Here is a 19,137-nt window from a genome sequence, read left to right on the forward strand (position 1 = left end):
GTTTTGAATGGTTCTGGAATAAACAACGATCAATTAACAATGTTCTACCCCAATTGCCTAAAAATATGTACTTCTTTAAATTAAGTGTTGATATACGTTTTGTTTTAATAAATAATGTTTAATCTGATATATTCACCATCGGTACAACATTATTATGAGTATAAAACTTTTAAAATGTAAAATAATGGTGAATGCTTTATGAATAAGAACGAATATTTGCTTGTGACATATGTGGTTATCAAAATTTAGGACATTTTGATATTTCCCATTAGTGGCCAATTGATAATTGTTGTGATTTGACATTGTTAAAGCTTGATCAATTTTATTTATTACATCTTTGTTAATGGCGATATATCGCTAATATCATTACTATATACATATGCATAATATAAGTAAATTAAGACCTGGTTAAACAATGCTGTATGTTCGCCTTTAAATAAATGATATTTCCAGTACATTATGTGTTCACTCTGTTATTTACCATAAGAATACACCTGCAAGTAAAAATATTTTAAGTTAATCTCTCCTTTTAGCTACCAGGCTCATCTGGATGCGACCATGTTTTGTTTAAGCAGATTCTGAACCCGATGATACTCTTATAACAGAGCTTTCCCAATGACTAAAGAATACAAGGACATGTAACGCCCATATAGGGACTGCAGCAGAATATGTTATCTTAGACGCTATTTTTTTGGTTGTAATGAATGAGTCATCAGCTGTTGATCAGCTACAATTTTAGCGCTTTTTTAATAGTTTGTGTGTACTGAACTTTGTATAAACTTTATTACAATGGTGATTAGTTGTTCAGCTTTCAAGTGTCGTGAAAGCCGCAGCGAAAAGAAAGAACTAGGAGTTACGTTTCATAGGTAAATAAACAGTCCACTCCACCTTTTTAGCGTTTTCTTATTGAATTTAGTGATTATTTTTCTGATACTTATCGTCAAAAGCATTGTTTTTCGTGGTTCCAATTTTCGGAGTCGCGCACTAGTTAGGTTACTAGTTTGCGCACATAGCACGCCCACTTATGGCCTCTAAAATTGAGCACAGCGCCTGACCGGCCCAGTTATTACGCTGTTTAAACGTGAGTTTCTTATTGCGCGCAGGAAATTTTGTTTATCGTCATAAAAAACAATTTTCGTATAACGAATTAGGGACAAGATTTTTATCTGTATACATACAGTATATTACTTAATCTGTGTCACTATCGCAATGCAATTCTGTCACAGAGAAGATAGTGGTTACTTCTTTAGATACGGCCACCCTATAAAAATGTTGCTATATTTAAGTATCAATAAATTCGCCTTAAATAATCTTTAATTTTCAGAGTGCAGACAAATAAATTAAATTAAAACAAAAATGGAAGAGATCTCTAATATTTATTACATCCTGGAACTACTACATTTATGTCATAGTCTAAAACACATAGAAAACTAACTTAACTAGTCAGAAGTTGAGCAAAAGCCCACTAAATGTCTTTTAGTTTAGGAAGCGTTTCTTACAAAAACTACAGTACCTATCCTTAAAAATTATTTAGGGATATTATTAAATTTATACAGTGATTTATTCAAGATATTAGGACACTTATGACAAAAATTAAGTTTAAATTCACCAGGAATTTTTATTTCTTATAAAAGACTTTTGTAACCTTAGCAAACCGCTCATAAACTATACAATTTATGTATGTTATTTGGTATTCAAGGAGATTCAAAAATGTGAAATTCACTCCTTATATATCTTTCACATATACAGAGTTTCTACATTTATTAAGCTTCCCTGTATACCAAACAACATAATTAAAAATTTAGTATTTAATTAATAGTTAGTAGTAACAAAAATTCCTGAGAATCTTAAAAGCATTTTCCCCATAGGTCCAAATAGCTTAAACGCACTGTACACTTAGTCAATAATATATACTGAATTTACATATTATAGCACTACAGAGTTCACTATTTAACACATAGCAAAATATATATATATATATATCTCAGATTTAATGTTACATAACAAAAGATGCAATAATAGATACAATATATAAGATATAAATCTACACAGACACTGTAATACTCATCATAGTTATTTTTCTTTGCCATTTATTGCACACATTATAAAAATTAAAATTACAAGTAACAACTATTTTTGTAATACACATAGGAATGCGTAATATAAATACTAACAATATTGTAAAACAATATTATAATGGAATAAAAAGACACAGATTGTTCAATCACAATTAAAATTAAATAAATAGAAAAATTACTGTTAAAAAAGACTAAAAACAAATGTATAAATTATGAGAAATAAGTCTTTGGTAAAAATGGCATTGACCAGTGGACACACTTGTACTGAATCAGACAGTAACGTTTGTTATACTTCCAAAAATATATATTTTATTTGTTCGTGAATGCGTTGCAAGGTACAACTTTGCCTTCGTGTCATACTGGTCCCAAAATTAATTTACATTAAATAAAATAGGTGATAGAATGACTAGATTACAGCTTGATGCTAGTAGGTGAAAGTGTTCTGTCCTGGAAAGATTGCAGTGGCTTTAAGTTGTTCATCTGGATCTTGCTGATTACGATAGCGTTTCGTTAACAAAACTCCCACTATCTAAAATTTACACACACCTATTATTGACCCCAAAGATAATCTTGATTTAACTCTTGTTAAAAGTAACGCTCACCAGCAAGCAAAGTACAAAAATAAAAATTTCTAAACATATATTACATGTATAAAAGTAGATTTTTATCTATAAAATATCAAAGACAGATATTACATTTGGGGGTTGGAACCGTTGGTGTAACAACAGCAAAATAAAACACTAATTCACCACAATATACCAAAACACTTTACTTTTGCACTGGACGCGCGTTTCGCGTTAGCATCATCAGCATATGATTAAAACTCTTTTAATATAAATAGTTTTAATATACAGGGTGGTCCGAATTGTATTCCGGAAACTTTGGTAGCATATTCTGTAGATAAAAATAAGTAAAAAAGTTTGTATAAATGAATTTATTAAAATGCTTAGTTTCGGAGATACAGGGTGTAGAATTTTCATTTTTATTTCGATTTTTTCCAAATAATTTCTGAAGTAAGGTCAATATTTGGATGAAAATTGGTATCTGGGAGTTTTTTGACATGAGAAATTTGATTTTGATGTCAATATGACTCCTACTTGTAGAGGGCGCCACCTACAAATGTTTTAACTGCTTTGAAAAGTAATAACTTTTCGTCCGTGCCTGTATAAAACTACTGAGTGAAAAAATATATATTTACGACGTTTTTTACGTGAAAAAGGTCTCTTGGTAAAAATCGCTACGAGCAACCGTTCTCCAGATATAGTCAATATACATATCATTATTGACAAAAAATAAACATGTTGAGTAGATAGTTACTTGACTGAAATGATAAATTTGGAAACTTTTTATTTTTTTAAATTAATCATGAATTTTTCTTCGAAAAAAAAAAGATGATAAAACAGTTTCTGTTGAACTTTTGGCACAAAAATATTTCAAATTTATGATTTCAGTCTAATAAAAAATATTTAGTAAACATGTTTAATTTATGACAATGATGACAGGTATTGATTATTTAGATTCAAAATATCTCGAGAACCCTTACTCGTAGCGATTTTTACCAAGAGACTTTTTTACATAAAAAACGTCGTAAATGTATATTTTTTTACTCAGTAGTTTTATACAAGTACGAACGAGAAGTTATTATTAGTATTTAAACAAGTTAAAAAATATGTGGCTGGCGCCCTCTACAAGTACGAGTCATGTTGACATCAAAATCAAGTTTTTCATGTCAAAAAACTCCCAGATGCCAATTTTCATCCAAATATTGCCGTTACTACAGAAACCATTTGAAAAAATCGAAATAAAAATGAAACTTCTACACCCTGTATCTCCGAAACTAAGCCATTTTAGGACATACATTTATAGGAACTTTTTCACTTATTTTTATCTGCAGAAAATGCTGCCGAAGTTTCCGGAATACAGTTCGGACCACCCTGTATAGTAGTGTAATAGTTTTAATCATCTGCTGACATAGTTAGCGAAACGCGCGTTCAATCAAAAAGTAAAGTGTTTTGGTGTATTATGGTAAATTAGTGTTTTATTTTGCAAAGACAGATATTCTAGTTTTTTTTAGAATAGTAAACATAAAAATCTTTAATTATGGCGCACCTAGTCACAGCCCCTTCCAGTTTAACTGAAAGTGACTTTGGCTTCATATTTTTAAAGACACTATATTAGGGTGGGACAAAAAATCGACTATTTTTTTTCACTTTATACACTGAAAAAAAGGTTGGTAGACACCTCTAAAAAATGCTCTCCAAGTATGAGCTGTTAATTTTATTAGGAAGGTCCTCCGCCTTTCGGTTTTTTATTTTTTCTTATTTATTATTAGAAAGAAAAATTCTTCAAATCTTGGTATCTACTCTACTATTTGGAAAAAAAATATCTCGTCTCATATATTTGTAGGAAATTGAATTCTCTACAAAAAAGGCATCTTACAATTTTTTTGAAAACCTCACCGTTCGAAAGTTATTAAAGGTTGAAGTTTTATTATTTTAAGGCAATTTTATTTTTCCTCATGAATTTTATATTATATTTTTTTATACAGGGTGTCATTGAAATGGTGTAAAAAATGTACTCCTAAAAATAGTAAAAAAAGTTCTTATAAGTATAGGGCGGAAAATGCATATTAAGGGAGTTAGTTTACTGAAAGGGTGAATTTAAAAAACGGTTGTTTTAAAATTGTAGGCTTAAAGAACGAGATAAAATTTCGAAAAAAAATCTTCTGCCATAAATTTTGACCCTAAATCAAATGGTGATACTGAAAAATTATTTGGAAAAGCGGAAAGGGTAGTTTTTGCAAGGGTAGGGGGTTGTTTCGGGAATAACTTTTTTGATGTTATTTTTTTTGCAAAGTGGGTTTATTTCTTAAAAACTACATACTTTTTCCTACAAAAAAGGTATTCTTGTTGCCAGTGGCGTAACTATCGATGTGCCGTGTGTGCGAAGCACACGGGCCCGAGCCCTCGGGGGGCCCAGTCCGCATTTCCATATCTATCACATGCTATCGCGAATCAAGCAGAATCCTTCTGTTTCTGATGAGGATATATGTGAAATGGGTCAGGTTCTATACCTTAAATACCTCAATGATATTGCCTATACGATTTCTTCTCAATTACTCTCCTTCGGGCAATGTTTCCGAAATAAATTATATGAAATCAATTGCATTTTTGAACTCACTGAATTTATTTTATTTAAAAACCTTTCATCGTCTTCTAGTTTCAGCGAGATTTTAACAGCGTGTCATATTTTTCTCACCATACCTGTTTCTGTGGCCTCGGCTGAAAGATCTTTTTCCAAATTAAAGCTTGTCAAACAGATGAAATACTATGGGCGAAAAACGGTTATCAGCTTTGGCTTTGACTTTATAATCGTGCGGCGGCTGCGACGGCCAGACGAGACGGCGCGGTGTATCAAAGGCAAGGTTAAAGGCGAGAAAGAACGAAAGAAATGGAAGCTTAGGGAAGCGGGGAGTGCGGGAACGATTTGAAGTCACCACGGCTGTTTGTTTGGCCGAATATTTTGCCTTCATCGACGGTATCGCCGCTCTGTCGTCGCACTTCCGAACATAGGTCTTTTTGAACACAAAATTTCCCATAAGGTGTCGCATCTGTTTAAGTTAGTTTGTGATAATACTATATAAAAATTAATTTGATAATGTTATTTCTAACCTAAAATATGAGTGCATATTATTCAGAATAGTATATAAGTATTGAAATATGTAGGTGTAATAGGGGGCCCGGTAAAATTTTTGCACACAGGCCCGTGAGTCTGTTGTTACGCCACTGCTTGTTGCACATCGCCCAGAGCGATGGTTTTCGAGAAAATTGAAGACAAAGAGTTTGCTCTGATGGGTTGCTAACTGGTTAATCAACATAAACTTATGAAAGTTATGGCGGTTCAAAAGTAACCAAGTAGTTATTATTTATAGTTATTGAAAAATCAAAATTTCATGATTTTTAAAACATCTTATTGCTTTAAAAAACGAAATACTCCAATTACCAATATTCCTTATTAAAATAATGCATTCTTTAATTTATTCATATTATAGTAAATGTTCAAAGTGACCACCATTCATTTCAATGTAGACATCTGATCTTCTTCTCCACGATCTGCGTACCCTGTGGAATATCCTTGTTGCTGTCCGAATTTGATTGAAACAGTCAATAATGCGTTGCCGTAGTTGCTGTTTAGTATTAATCGGCACTGAGAAAACCAAATTTTTTTAAAACCAAAAGAGATTATTTCGTTTTTAAAGCAATAAGATGTTTTAAAAATCATGAAATTTTGATTTTCCAATTAATTATTTAATAACTACTTGGTTACTTTTGAACCGCCATAACGTTTATGTTGATTAACCTGTTAGCAACCCGTCATAGCAAACCCTTTGCCTTCAATTTTCTCGAAAACCATCGCTATGGGCGATGTGCAACAAGAGTACCTTTTTTGTAGGAAAAAGTATGTAGTTTTCAAAAAATGAACCCACGTTGCAAAAAAAATAACCTCAAAAAAGTTATTCACGAAACAACCCCCTACCCTTGCAAAAACTACCCTTTCCGCGTTTCCAAATAATTTTTCAGTATCACCATTTGATTTAGGGTCAAAATTTATGGCAGAGGATTTTTTTTCGAAATTTTATCTCGTCCTTTAAGCCTACAATTTAAAACAACCGTTTTATAAATTCACCTTTTCAGTGCCCCTAACTCCTTTAATATGCATTTTCCGCCCTATACTTATAGGAGCTTTTTTTACCCTTTTTAGGAGTACTATCACTCCCCGATTTTTTTTTACACCATTTCAATGACACCCTGTATATATTTTATAAAAAATCATTATAATAAGCGCAACTCATAGTTTTGTAGGAAATTCACTGATCTACAAAAATGGTTTCTTATCATTAGTCGATTAAATTAACCGTTTAAAAGATATCCATTGGCAAACTTCAATGCACAATAATTTTAACAATCTTTGATTTTATTTTTTCTAGTATGTATTTTCCAAATAGTAGAAACCGAGATATGAATTTTTCTTTCAGAATAATAAAAAACTGAAAGGCGGAAGTCCTTCCTATTAAAATTAAGAGCTCATACGTGAAGAGAATTTATTTGAGATGTCTACCAACCTTTTTTTCAAAGTATAAAGTGAAAAAAATAGTCGATTTTTTTGACCCACCCTACCTTATATATTTAATGAAATAACTAAACATACAATTCTCTTTCTAGTACGGTCACAGATCATCGGTAATCATGTTCTGATGACACAAAAAGTACAAAAAGTTGTAGTATACTGGTACATACTACAACCATTTAATTAAAGATTTTAAAGTAAGTTTGATACCATAAAAAATTGAACTACCAAGTTTTGTTAGCAAATGAGGTTTGCCATTGGAAAAGGACACTTTGTAGAGTGTATAGAGTGTATATAAAAAGACACCCAGCGTTCAACAAAAATTTCTATAACAAGTTTCTGGTTAGAGATTTTCGCACTACTTTAGCCAGCATATTTTTTGGAGTGAAAATCTCAAACCAGACACCAGGCTTTTATTTTTTTCAGTTTTATACACATAATAAGTCCTAAATATTTGTGCTAAAGCAAAAATCATTGTGAATGAAAGAAGTGCTCTAATCAGAAAAATATCCTATAATGGACAGAAAAAATAAAATAAAAAAATTGATTAAATGATAAAAACAAAAAAAAGCCTTAAAATGAGCATAAAAGCAATGTGTGCAAATACTAAGAAAATAGTGTGATGAAACAGATTCAGCCTATTCACACAAAGCAAACGACCTCAAATCAGCTTTACAATAATCAGAAAAAAACAAAAATGATAAAATAATAAAGACAAAAGCCATAAAGCCAGTATGTACAATAAACCCACCATTTTGAACAGAATGATGAACGTTACAGCACTATAGGAAAGCACTTGGGTTAGCCCGTGGATCTTTCTGGTTACGGTATCTTACAGTTAATAGCACTCCCATAAACTGTAAATATAACATGCCAACAAACCAGTTACCTTATAAGTACTTCATTTTTAACTTTAGATATTAAACATGAAAATAATAAGTATATATACAGATGTTAAAAAATAATTAGTTAATTTTAGTACCTCTTCAGTTAATGCAACACCATAAAAAATTAAACCATTTAAATATTCAAGTTGTTGATCTGCAACACAAGTTTACTTACCTCAGTAAAACTAAAGAATAATCCAATCCACCCACACAATTTAAATGCATAGTTAATAGTACTTTGCAGTTTATTAAGACAGCCAGGACAAAGACAAACATTTGGGTCAGTAGTACAGCATCTTGGCTAAAAATACACATTAATAATATAAGCATACAAAATTGAAATAATACATACATTTGCATTTTCACATAGTGGTGGAGGATCTTTTAAATCAACTTCCTCATCAAATCCACAGCAAACAAATGTATTTTGAACATTTGATCTGGTACTGTTATCAACTCTAACAATCGATATTAATCAATTTCAATATATTATTTTAATAGCAAATTTAATATTTTACCTGCTCCATCCTTGTTCTGCCATTGTCAATTGTTGAGATTGGTTTACACCTAAACATGCACAAGCCACAGAAAATTGGATTAAAAATAACAAAAATAATATTAACATATACTACAAGAAAAGTTAAGGAAAACAAATATAAGGTATTAAACATTGAGTTACATTTCACCATTTTTATATATTCTTATTCACTTAACACCCAGTATTATCAACTATCATGGATTGTATATGTGTAATAGTTCATCGACGTTGAAAAAGGATACAAAAAATAGTATAACTTGATGATGTTTAACAGCTCCCATCAACCCCAAAACTGATATAAGTATAAGGATAATCCCACATGCTAGAATACCCCCTACAATGGGTAAATTTGTTACCAAAGATGCTGCCCTGCCATATACAGCCACTCCAATTAGAATAAAGGCCACAACCTAAAGACAGACGTAATTACTTCTTCGACTTCTTCCTTCTTATAATTATGTTAGAAATAGTACTACTTACAATATACAACACATTTAACGCTATTAAAGCGTTTTTAGAACAAGTAAAACCACCACACATTATAGAAACAACAAAAATATTTCTATATTGGTATAATATTGGTTTTCTATTTATTTGTCAAACAGCAGTTCTAGCTGTCACTGTCACATAAATTGTCAAAATACTGTCAAAGGACAAAATTATATATGATACAAAGAAATCATATCCGAAAATTCGATAAAAATATCACAGGAAGTAGTTGTCATGTCATGAATAATAATCATAATCTGTAGCTAAGTGACGTTTACATTTTTTAGCCGGAAGTCGTTTGTGACTTCGCTTGTGGCCATTTTGTGTCTTGCTTCGCCATTTTTTCTCAGTGAATTTCACGTTTTCTTCTGCTTGTGTCGTCAAAGACTTAAATAAGTAGTTTAAGTAAGTCTAGTCGGTTTTATAGTCAAAACTATTGTGTACAATGGGATCTTCGCGTCACAGAGATCGTTCTAGAGATAGAGATCGGGAAAGAGACAGTTACAGAGATCGGGATCGGGACCGCGACCGTGATAGGGATCGTGATCGTGATAGGGATAGAGACAAGAGACGTCGATCTAGGGATCGTGATAGAGATCGTCACAGGAATAGAGATAGGTTTGTACTTTATCAATTATTTATGCCACTTTATATTTCATATTTTAAGTATTTGTTACACCATAAGTATATTTTTGATTTCCAGGTCTAGGGATCGTTATAGAGGTCGAAGTCGTAGTAGAAGTCCGCCTCGTAAACGTGAAAGAACACCAGAGGAGCCAGATGGAGAAAAACTTATTCAAGATACATTGGCCACCCTAGCAGCATCAAGAAATTTTGCCAATTTAATTCAGCAAGCACAAGGAGAAAATTCTAACCATAGCACAGGTATAAGAAAGAATCTATATGTAAATAAGTATGAAAATACTCTAATAATTGCTGAATTTGACATTTAGGTAGTCAAGAATCTGACTCGGCTGCTGAGAGGAAACGCAAGAAGAGATCTCGATGGGCTGGTGGTGAACATGAAAAGATATTTATTCCTGGCATGCCGACAATATTGCCACCCAACTTGAACAAGGACCAGGAACAAGCTTATTTATGTAAGTTTAATAGTTGAATTCTATTTTTAATTGTATTGGTTATTAAGTTTTAATGTGTTAAAAATTCCATTATATTTGCATAATATTGGTAGGTATAATACGAGAGAACATTTAAAAACCCAGTGGAAAATTAAAAAAATGTTTTATAAACCTGTAAGTACTGCTAATTCTACACTTTGTTATAATTTTTTTAACTTTTGAAGCAGGATTTACTTCAACATTTTTAGAGACATGGGAAGTGTGTAGTAAATTAATTTAAAAAAATATGTATATGAAAACATTTTATATAAAAGTATGGCACAATTTTGTATTGTCTTGTTATCATTGATACCTTTTTTTAAAGTAATAAATTCTAACAATGGGGCAATTGCCCTCTCTAACCCGTTTCATTTCAGTGCAACTGCAGATCGAGGAAGTCAGTAGAAAATTGCGTTCAGGCGACCTAGGGATCCCAGCCAACCCAGAAGAAAGGTTTGTGATACATCAATTGTCCCATCCGTCAGATGGGGCCAGAGTTTCTATAGTTACGCCTATTTGTGATGGTTCCAGTCAATTATTCATGTACTTCGAGCCATTGTTCGAGACTGAGAATCTAAAATAGTGGTTTGGCAACAAAGAATTCAGTTATCTCATATCCCCATCAAACAGTTTATTTTTTTATTTTATTTTTTCTTAATTTAGTGTTTGTTGGTTTAAACAGAAGATGAATTTTTATTAATATACTAAGTTTTACAGATAAACTATAATACCTGTTTGTTTTTTAAAGCATATTTTGTGCTTTTTTGAATTAAAGAATAACTTTTCTAAAAATTTCTTCATAAAATGTGATTGACAATAATATAAAAAATATATTACAACCTTGATACCTTGACCCTGAATAACATTTTACAAATGAAATTGAATTCAGTTGCATTCAGTTTCATTCTGTAACCATTTTTAACAAATTATTTATTTCTTATATTGGATTCGTATCTAGAATATGTTAATAAGAGATCAATGCTCTATTGTGTAGAATAAGTAGATGTTATAAAAAGTTCATCTTTAAAAAGTATCTAAAATATATTATGACCTTTAAAATATATTTTGGATGTTTATTATTGTAATTTCCATAATTTTATATTTAATTACAAATATATTTAGATCTCTTTAGTTTCTGTTCTTGTCTTTATAAAATCATGGAAATTTTATTTAAACCAGCTAGTATAGGAAACTAACATAAACTATCTGTTTTAGAAAAAAAGTATATAAAAAAAGATAGAAATTCTAAGCTTCTTCCAGTTTTTTGAGGACATAATAATTTGCTAATAAATTGTTTTTCAGCAATAATTGAAGTTCGTTTTCAGGCAATAGCTAATAAAAGAATATTAATTTTTTTTTTATTTCCAGCATATTAATAATTTTTTAACTTTACAGCAAATAATATTTATGTTTAGGAAACAGATCACTGGAAAAAATATAATATTTATTACCTGGTTTTAAGATAGTTATGAATCACACTTGAAGGGGAAAATATGCTTTTTGTCGTAGTATTCTATAAAAGATTTAAAAATATATATTAATACAATTTAAATTTTATTATGTTATCTACGGCAAAAAGCCATAAAGAACAGGAAGTATGTATGTTTTTCTTTATTTTGACAGATCGCCATCTCCGGAGCCAATTTATAGCAGTGATGGCAAACGGTTGAACACCAGGGAATTTAGAACTAGAAAGAAGTTGGAAGAGCAAAGACATGCTTTGGTTATGCGAATGCAAGCGATCAACACAGAATTTAAGCCGCCGGCAGATTACAAGTAAGTTTCAAAAAATAGTAGCATAAATACATGTACGCGCAGGGTGTAAGGATATAAATCAACTTGATTTAAATCTAGATTTAAATCCTAATTTAAATCAACGGATTTTTAAAATTTTAATCATGGATTTAAATCAAAATAATCAACTTGTTTAAAAGCTTAATATAAATCGAAAGACAACTGTAAAAATTAAAAAAAAACTTTTTCTGTAAAGCTATAAAAAAAGTATTCCTTATTAAATATACACTATATCTATTAATCAAATAAGTACAAAGTCACACTTGCTGTTGTAACGTTTAAATACTTTAAAGATCGAAAAATAATTGTTAAAGATATAACATATAACACATATCCTTAATATCTATTCATCTATTAAAATGTTGGAACGATTTTTGAAGTTATTTCGTATGAATCCATACACTTCTAACTGAAAGAGATTTATTTTGAAATTGTGAATTGCCAGAAATCCGGTATTTGAATACATTTCATTCGCAAACTCTAGTGCAGAACTAGTTTCTTGCGATGTCTGGTTATATTTTTATTCCCGAGAACTAATCAATGTCAAAAGATAAACTAGAGTCGAGGCTGTTTTATACCTTTTTGAAACAGCTAAATGTTGATCAGGCTAACTTCCGTTTTCCCTAATTTATCTTCTAGTTCATTCCAAATTTCCACTGACATTTTGTTCTGCAATAAGTACTTTGCACTTTGAACATTAGATGGTACTAATTTTATTCTCGATTTAGAAGAGTCTTAGTATTATTACCTTAGTTTCTTAATCATGACTTCCAAAAAAAATCTTTTTTTGCGAAAATAGGGCCAATGGCAAAGTTTACAGAATAAAATATATCTGTGACCAATCTGGAAAAACGACACGCGCTGTAGAAATGTTAATATTGTCAATATCGGGCATAGTTACAAAGATTTAACCATTTAGGATAGGTCTTTAAATAGAAAATTGATTAAAATCAAAAAAATCTGAATAAAATAAAAAAAACAATTTTTTTGATTTTTTTTTAAATCATGATTTTTTTGCACCCGACGGTACGACCTCTAACTAATAAAATACATGGTAGTTAAACCCATTACACTACAAATTCGTTTTGCTATACAAAGATCCCCTGTTATTTTTTTATAAATTAATATATCTGTGAAATAATATTAATTTCTGTATATATTTTAGACCCCCTGTTACAAGAGTAAGTGACAAAGTTATGATTCCACAAGAAGAACATCCCGAAATAAACTTTGTAGGTTTATTAATTGGGCCAAGAGGCAATACATTAAAAAGTAAGCATTTTGTATAATATGTTTAGGATATATTATTTTTAATATTTTTTATATGATGTTTTATACCATCTTTCGGGGCTGAGAATCAAAAAGATTGATAACATACCTAATTCTGAGGAATATTTCAATGATTTTTTTGTAAAAACCGTAGTAAAATTGTATATTTAATCATATTTTTTGTAGCGATGGAAAAAGAGACTGGGGCCAAGATAATCATAAGAGGAAAAGGAAGTGTGAAGGAAGGCAAAGTTGGGAGAAAGGATGGTCAGCCGTTGCCTGGTGAAGATGAACCATTACATGCTTATATTACCGCTACTAACCCAGAGTGTGTAAAGAAAGCAGTCGAAAAGGTAAGCTTTTTCCCCTGACTAATAACGATAATATTTTTAAAAATATATAATTTTAAATAGTAATAAGAATACAGATACTGCTGAAACAACTAAATTACCTAAATCTAATATTGTCTGGTTGTTTTACTCATTATAATAGATAAAAAGTAGGGTAAATGCGCCAGTAGTTGGACATACACCAGTGGTCGGACAAAACGTATTTATTGGGAAATAAGTTAAAAACATGGTTTATATATAGAATTTAGTATTGCTTCAAATAATTAAAAACCTAATTCTGCCAATTCTTCCGCTTGGTTCTATAACATTTCCTTTGCCTAAATTGTCACCCTGAAACTGTTAATAATTCGAGAAAGTGACCACATGTTTGTGTTTCCTAATTTTTGCCTGTTAAAACTTGAAGTGAGATAGTTTGTAAGGTAAGTTAAAATTTTTTATCTAATTTATGATTTTTTTTCGATAATTATCTACTCTCTTTTTCTTTTGAAATATGAATTTTTTGTAGTGTTTAGTGGTTGTACTGCAAAAACTCAATTCAAACGCAGATCAAAGGAAATAAAAGTTGTCTTACTAAATGTGGTCAATGCTTAATTTAATTTATTTGAGAGGTCGGACAGTAGCCCCTTTTTGACGTCATATTGCAGAGTTCAGACTGATATTTTTTGAGATTTTGGTTATGTTCAAGCATGAAACCTACAGTAAAAGGGAATTTTCATCAATACAATAAAGGTGCATTAGAAAAAAACAATCCGAACAGTCTGAGAAGAGGGAAAATCGCGTAAAACATGCAGTCAGTACAGGGTTCGAAGTCAACAGTACAGGCCCGTGTTAAAGGCAAATAAGCGACGTTTGCAAACGAATGGAATCAGAAGTTGTTTTAACTAGAGCTTGCACTGTCCACTAGCTTCAACGTCCCGCTAGTCAACTCGCATACCCATCAATGTTGCCGTTTGTTGTCCCTTAATTTCGCAGTTCTGCGCGCGCATAAACGATAATCGGTCGGGTATTTCGCGTGCAATCTAAACAGAAAAAAAAACTAGAGACCAACAAACGCAACCAAAACACGCCTAAGGCGTATTTTGATTGCTATTACATATTTACAGTTATTTTAAAAAAATTAAAATTCATTTCCATGCCACCAATAAAGAAAATTTAATCAACAATTTAAACTCAGTTTTTTGTAAACTGTCTGACCACTGGCATATTCACCCTACCTAACTCTGATAGCAACTAAGAAGAAACATGGAACTTAATCCCATAAATATATTATGATGTCATAATATTATTTCTAATTTTTCAGATTAAAGAAGTTATCAGACAAGGCGTTGAAGTACCGGAAAATCAGAACGACTTACGAAGGATGCAGCTGAGAGAATTAGCACAGTTGAATGGTACTTTGAGAGAGAATGATGGCATGAGGTGTAGTAATTGTGGCGCGATCGACCACAAGTCTTGGCTGGTAATTAATAATTTTTTGTAGCTGTATATATAAAATTCATTATTCATATTATGTTTTAGTGCCCAGATAAGCCAAACGTCACAAACAACATTGTGTGCTCTAGTTGTGGTGCCGCAGGACACATTGCTAAGGATTGTAGATCGAAGAGACCCGGTCAAGGAGGACCACCTTTGCCCTCCGAACAAGCAAAGATTGATGAAGGTAAGAAAATTTAATTGTTGATTTTAGTGAGCAAATTTTTTTAATATTTTGTTATTATATATGATGCTATATACCATCTTTCGGGGCTGAAGTTTACAGGATTGACAGCATAACCTTTACTGATATTTTTTTACATAGTAGTGTGTAATGTATATTATGGAATGAAAGTGTTAATACTTTATATTTGTTGCAGAATATATGTCGCTTATGGCTGAATTAGGTGAAGGTCCGCCGCCAGCACCCAATGGAGGTAAGTCAGCAATTTCTATTAAAAATTATATATCGAATGTTGCAATAAATTTGGTAAAAACTAAAGCTTCATTCAGAACATCGCAATTAGTGGAATAAATTAGTGGTTTCAATTACACTTTATACCGTATGATTGAATAAAAACGGCGTCCAGTTGGCTTGGAAATGACGATCGATGACATTTCCCGTATAAATTTACATATAAAATGACAGCGATCTTCATTTCATAGCCATCGCTGACACCGTTTTTATTCGATCATACGGTAGTTTAAGATCATTCACAATGTTTAAAAAAATTATTAAAATTAATATAATATCTTAGCAACAGCTTGGGTTAGTCAGCTGTATCCATAGAGAAAGCCAAATTTTAGCTTATAAAACAATCAACTTGATTTCTTACCACAATAATTGTTTCTCTTGACGGAAAATAAGCAAAATGACATTTCTCGCAAATTTTGAAGTATAATTAGTGGAAGAGTTAAAAGTTCGATAATTTTTTCTACTAATTGAAAATGTCTACTACTAAGTTTGACGTTCTGAATGCTCACATTGAAATTAAAGGGACAAACTTCTACGCTAATTGAAACCACTAATTGCGAGGTTCTCAATGAAGCTTTACACTAAAAACTATCGCAAAGTGGCAAATAAATAATATAACAGATGCTATTGGCAAATTAAACCATTTATAATTTGCCAATAGCATCTCTTATAAAAATATTTACCTTGTTATAGACCAAAATGTGGCTAAGCGACCGGCATTCAACGTTTTCACGGCATCAGCGCCTCCTAGACCTCTTATGCCCCCACCAGGAGCACCGCCGATGGCTCCTCCTCCATGGGGGGCACCTTGGTGTCCAGCGCCCATGGGTCCACCCGGTCTCCCGCCTCCTCCACCACCCCCAGGTAAGCTAAGTTAAAATATATATTCAACAGAGATATTTTAAGAACACAATGAAAATAGCTACAAATTTTAATGTTTTTAGTTCTACATGAAGGTTATGTTAGTGCAGGTACTCACCTTTCAGACTTCTATAATACCTGCAGATATTGGCTACATTTTTGTGTAGACCTTTGAATAAAAAGATTAAGAAAGAAGCATATCAAAAATCTGAAGGTCTTAGAAAATTCTGAGGTCCCAGAATGGTCGACTTAAATTCGGTTTATCAGTGCCGTTCTAATTTTATTCAAAATATGATGGAGGGTAGACATGGGATAGACTCAGTAATTTGTTGTTTTATGTTACGTTGTCAATAAATGTTGGTAGGTATTAAAATTGTTATAAAAATATACAATTCTAATAGAAATAGATAAGTTATAATATTTATTTATTAACACAAACATCCGGTACGCTACTGAAGCAGGTATTGTATTGTATTTAATGGGTCCCATAGGGGACCCTCCACCGAGGCCGCGAGGGCCTATTGTGGCTCAGTTTCTACAAGCTCTAATTTACAAAAGCGTCAAAGTTCATCCTGAAGACCCAGCCTCTTAATATAAGCCGTTATGTCTGAGGGCGATATGTCGCCTAGGTCTGATAGGTCTAGCATGGGTTTGCCAAACATCTCAAACCTGGTCCTGCTCCCAGCGGGGCAGGTACATATAACGTGCTTCATTGTTTCATCATCTTCCATACAGAGTCGGCATTCGGCGTCTTCCACCAGTCCCGTCCTCTGTAGGTGAGATCTCAGCCGGCAGTGGCCCGTGTACACTGCAGTGAGCACACGCGTTCCATTCCTACCGGCCTTTAGAAGTTCTCCTGTTCTATGTTTGGATGGCCCTGCTAGGATTTTCTTGGCATGTTCCATTCCGGGACTGTCATTCCAGTCCCGGAACGTCTCACTCCTAACCCATTCACAGAGCCTGTGTCTTGCGAGATTTTTAGGAACGCTAAGTGTCGGTTCTGGGCCCACGAATGGCGAGCCTGCACCAATTTTGGTTTGGACTGAAGCAGGTAAATCAAATTGGCGTATCTAAATTCTTTGACAAGTAGTAAGTAAAAGCAAAAAGGCAAGAAAAAATATAAAATTAGTTAATTTTAAGCGAATTTCATAAATGATTGGTTTACTACATGTATGTATAATATATAGTCACTTACTAGCAAAAAGTTATTCCATTATTTCCCTCGATTTTTGACCGAGATCTACCGCACGCTACACAACCAACTATTTTACAGTCTTTTGATAAATCGCAATAGTGTCACTGTTAACTTAAGTTCTGCTACAATTTTCTTCTAGATTTACTACCTTTAAACAACTATCAGGAGTAGAATAAATAACAAATAACATAAAATAAGCTCAGTAAAAACTGAAAAATCCACAAAATTTCATCAAATTCAAATGTGTCAAAGAGAACTGTCAAGGATCCCCACCCTAAGGCCCTTGCATGAATACATGGATAGCATTATACTCCTTCCTTAATCTTTTTATTCAAAGGTGTAGGATAAAGAAAACTTCATTAAAATTTTGCTGCTATCATTGTGGCATATTATCGTCTTTTTAAAACATCTACATTAAATTACATTTCCATGTTTTACTACAAGAGCTTCTTGAGCTAATAAATATTATTTGTGCATATTGAAGTAAACATTGAGACTAAAAAAAGGAATTTATAACAAACTTATTTTTTCAGGTGCTAGTTCACCGCCTTCTCTTTTACCACCGTGGGCGGGACAACCACCACCACCAGGAGCTGGAGGGCCACCATGGGGACCACCAGGTTAGTATCTATAGTAGTATTAATAATAATATTTATCCCAATACAACACAGAAACACAATAAAACAAAAAAGTTATCAGTCTTTATGTAATAAGATCAAAATGTTCTAAAATGAATTTGAATATCTTTTCAAAAAATTCACTAGAATAGAGAAACTTAATAACTGTTTCCGATTGTCCAACATGATGTTTTATACCATCTTTCGGGGCTGAGATCTAAATGATTGACAGCATAACCTTTACTGATAAAGCAACAGATACATATCTAAGTTGTTATAATTTTTTAACATCGGTATTAATCCAAAATGTTTGTTCTAGGAGACTTTCCTGGAGCCCCACCCCCATTTTGGCCTACCGGAATCCCTCCATCTATACCCCCACCACCTCCTGGCTTGGACGTCACTAGTTTATTGACAGCTCCGCCTCCACCGCCACCTTCAAGCTAAGAATAGAAAATTTAGCTAATTAAAGATATAAGTGACTAATTTAATTAATTAATTAGTATGTGTAATAATTGTAGACATCTTAATTCAACTTTTTTTAATGATTAAAATTATTAATGAATTTTATATTAATTGTAGTTAATAAATATATAAACATACTTTCGTTTAATACTAGCTCTACACTATATCAACGTGCAGTAAATAAAAAATATTTACAAGTATTTTTAATGGCTTTTTTTTATAAAAATGCACTTTATTTAATAACTGAATCTACAATCTGGATTAGCATTTTTGGAGATTACCTGTCTTGTATGAACCTGTGTCCATCAAAGCAAAATAAGCCTAAAGCTACATTCACACTTTGCAACTTTTCTTGATTCGACAGTAGAGACAATATTGACACTTATGACATTTACCGATTC

At 32.1% G+C, this 19,137-nt stretch overlaps 2 protein-coding genes across 3 annotated transcripts; one reads left to right on the plus strand and one right to left on the minus strand.

Moving 5' to 3' along the window:
• Positions 1-1,357: 1,357 nt before the first annotated feature.
• Positions 1,358-9,252, minus strand: LOC115884593 (tetraspanin-31-A). 2 transcript variants are annotated; one of them, XM_030903221.1, is made up of 7 exons: positions 9,111-9,252; positions 8,873-9,040; positions 8,611-8,720; positions 8,445-8,550; positions 8,268-8,393; positions 7,957-8,062; positions 1,358-2,607 (listed from the first exon to the last, which is right to left on the minus strand). In XM_030903221.1, the coding sequence occupies exons 1-6, from the start codon at positions 9,168-9,170 to the stop codon at positions 7,988-7,990; spliced, it is 645 nt and encodes a 214-aa protein (XP_030759081.1). In that variant the 5' UTR covers positions 9,171-9,252; the 3' UTR covers positions 1,358-2,607; positions 7,957-7,987. The 2 variants fall into 2 exon arrangements, with proteins under 2 accessions (XP_030759081.1, XP_030759080.1); XM_030903220.1 differs by lacking the exon at positions 7,957-8,062.
• Positions 9,253-9,419: 167 nt separating this feature from the next.
• LOC115884550 (splicing factor 1) lies at positions 9,420-18,936 on the plus strand. The gene is made up of 13 exons (XM_030903169.1): positions 9,420-9,737; positions 9,823-10,004; positions 10,073-10,219; positions 10,615-10,690; positions 11,861-12,013; positions 13,197-13,303; positions 13,487-13,653; positions 14,951-15,109; positions 15,169-15,310; positions 15,504-15,560; positions 16,292-16,462; positions 18,188-18,274; positions 18,591-18,936. Exons 1-13 carry the CDS (start codon positions 9,565-9,567, stop codon positions 18,716-18,718), a joined length of 1,749 nt encoding a protein of 582 aa, XP_030759029.1. The 5' UTR covers positions 9,420-9,564; the 3' UTR covers positions 18,719-18,936.
• The last annotated feature ends 201 nt before the right edge of the window (positions 18,937-19,137 follow it).

The sequence above is a fragment of the Sitophilus oryzae genome, unplaced genomic scaffold (assembly GCF_002938485.1).
Source record: "Sitophilus oryzae breed Bouriz unplaced genomic scaffold, Soryzae_2.0 scaffold_302_pilon_pilon, whole genome shotgun sequence".
In the NCBI taxonomy this organism is placed as follows: Eukaryota; Metazoa; Arthropoda; class Insecta; order Coleoptera; family Curculionidae; genus Sitophilus; species Sitophilus oryzae.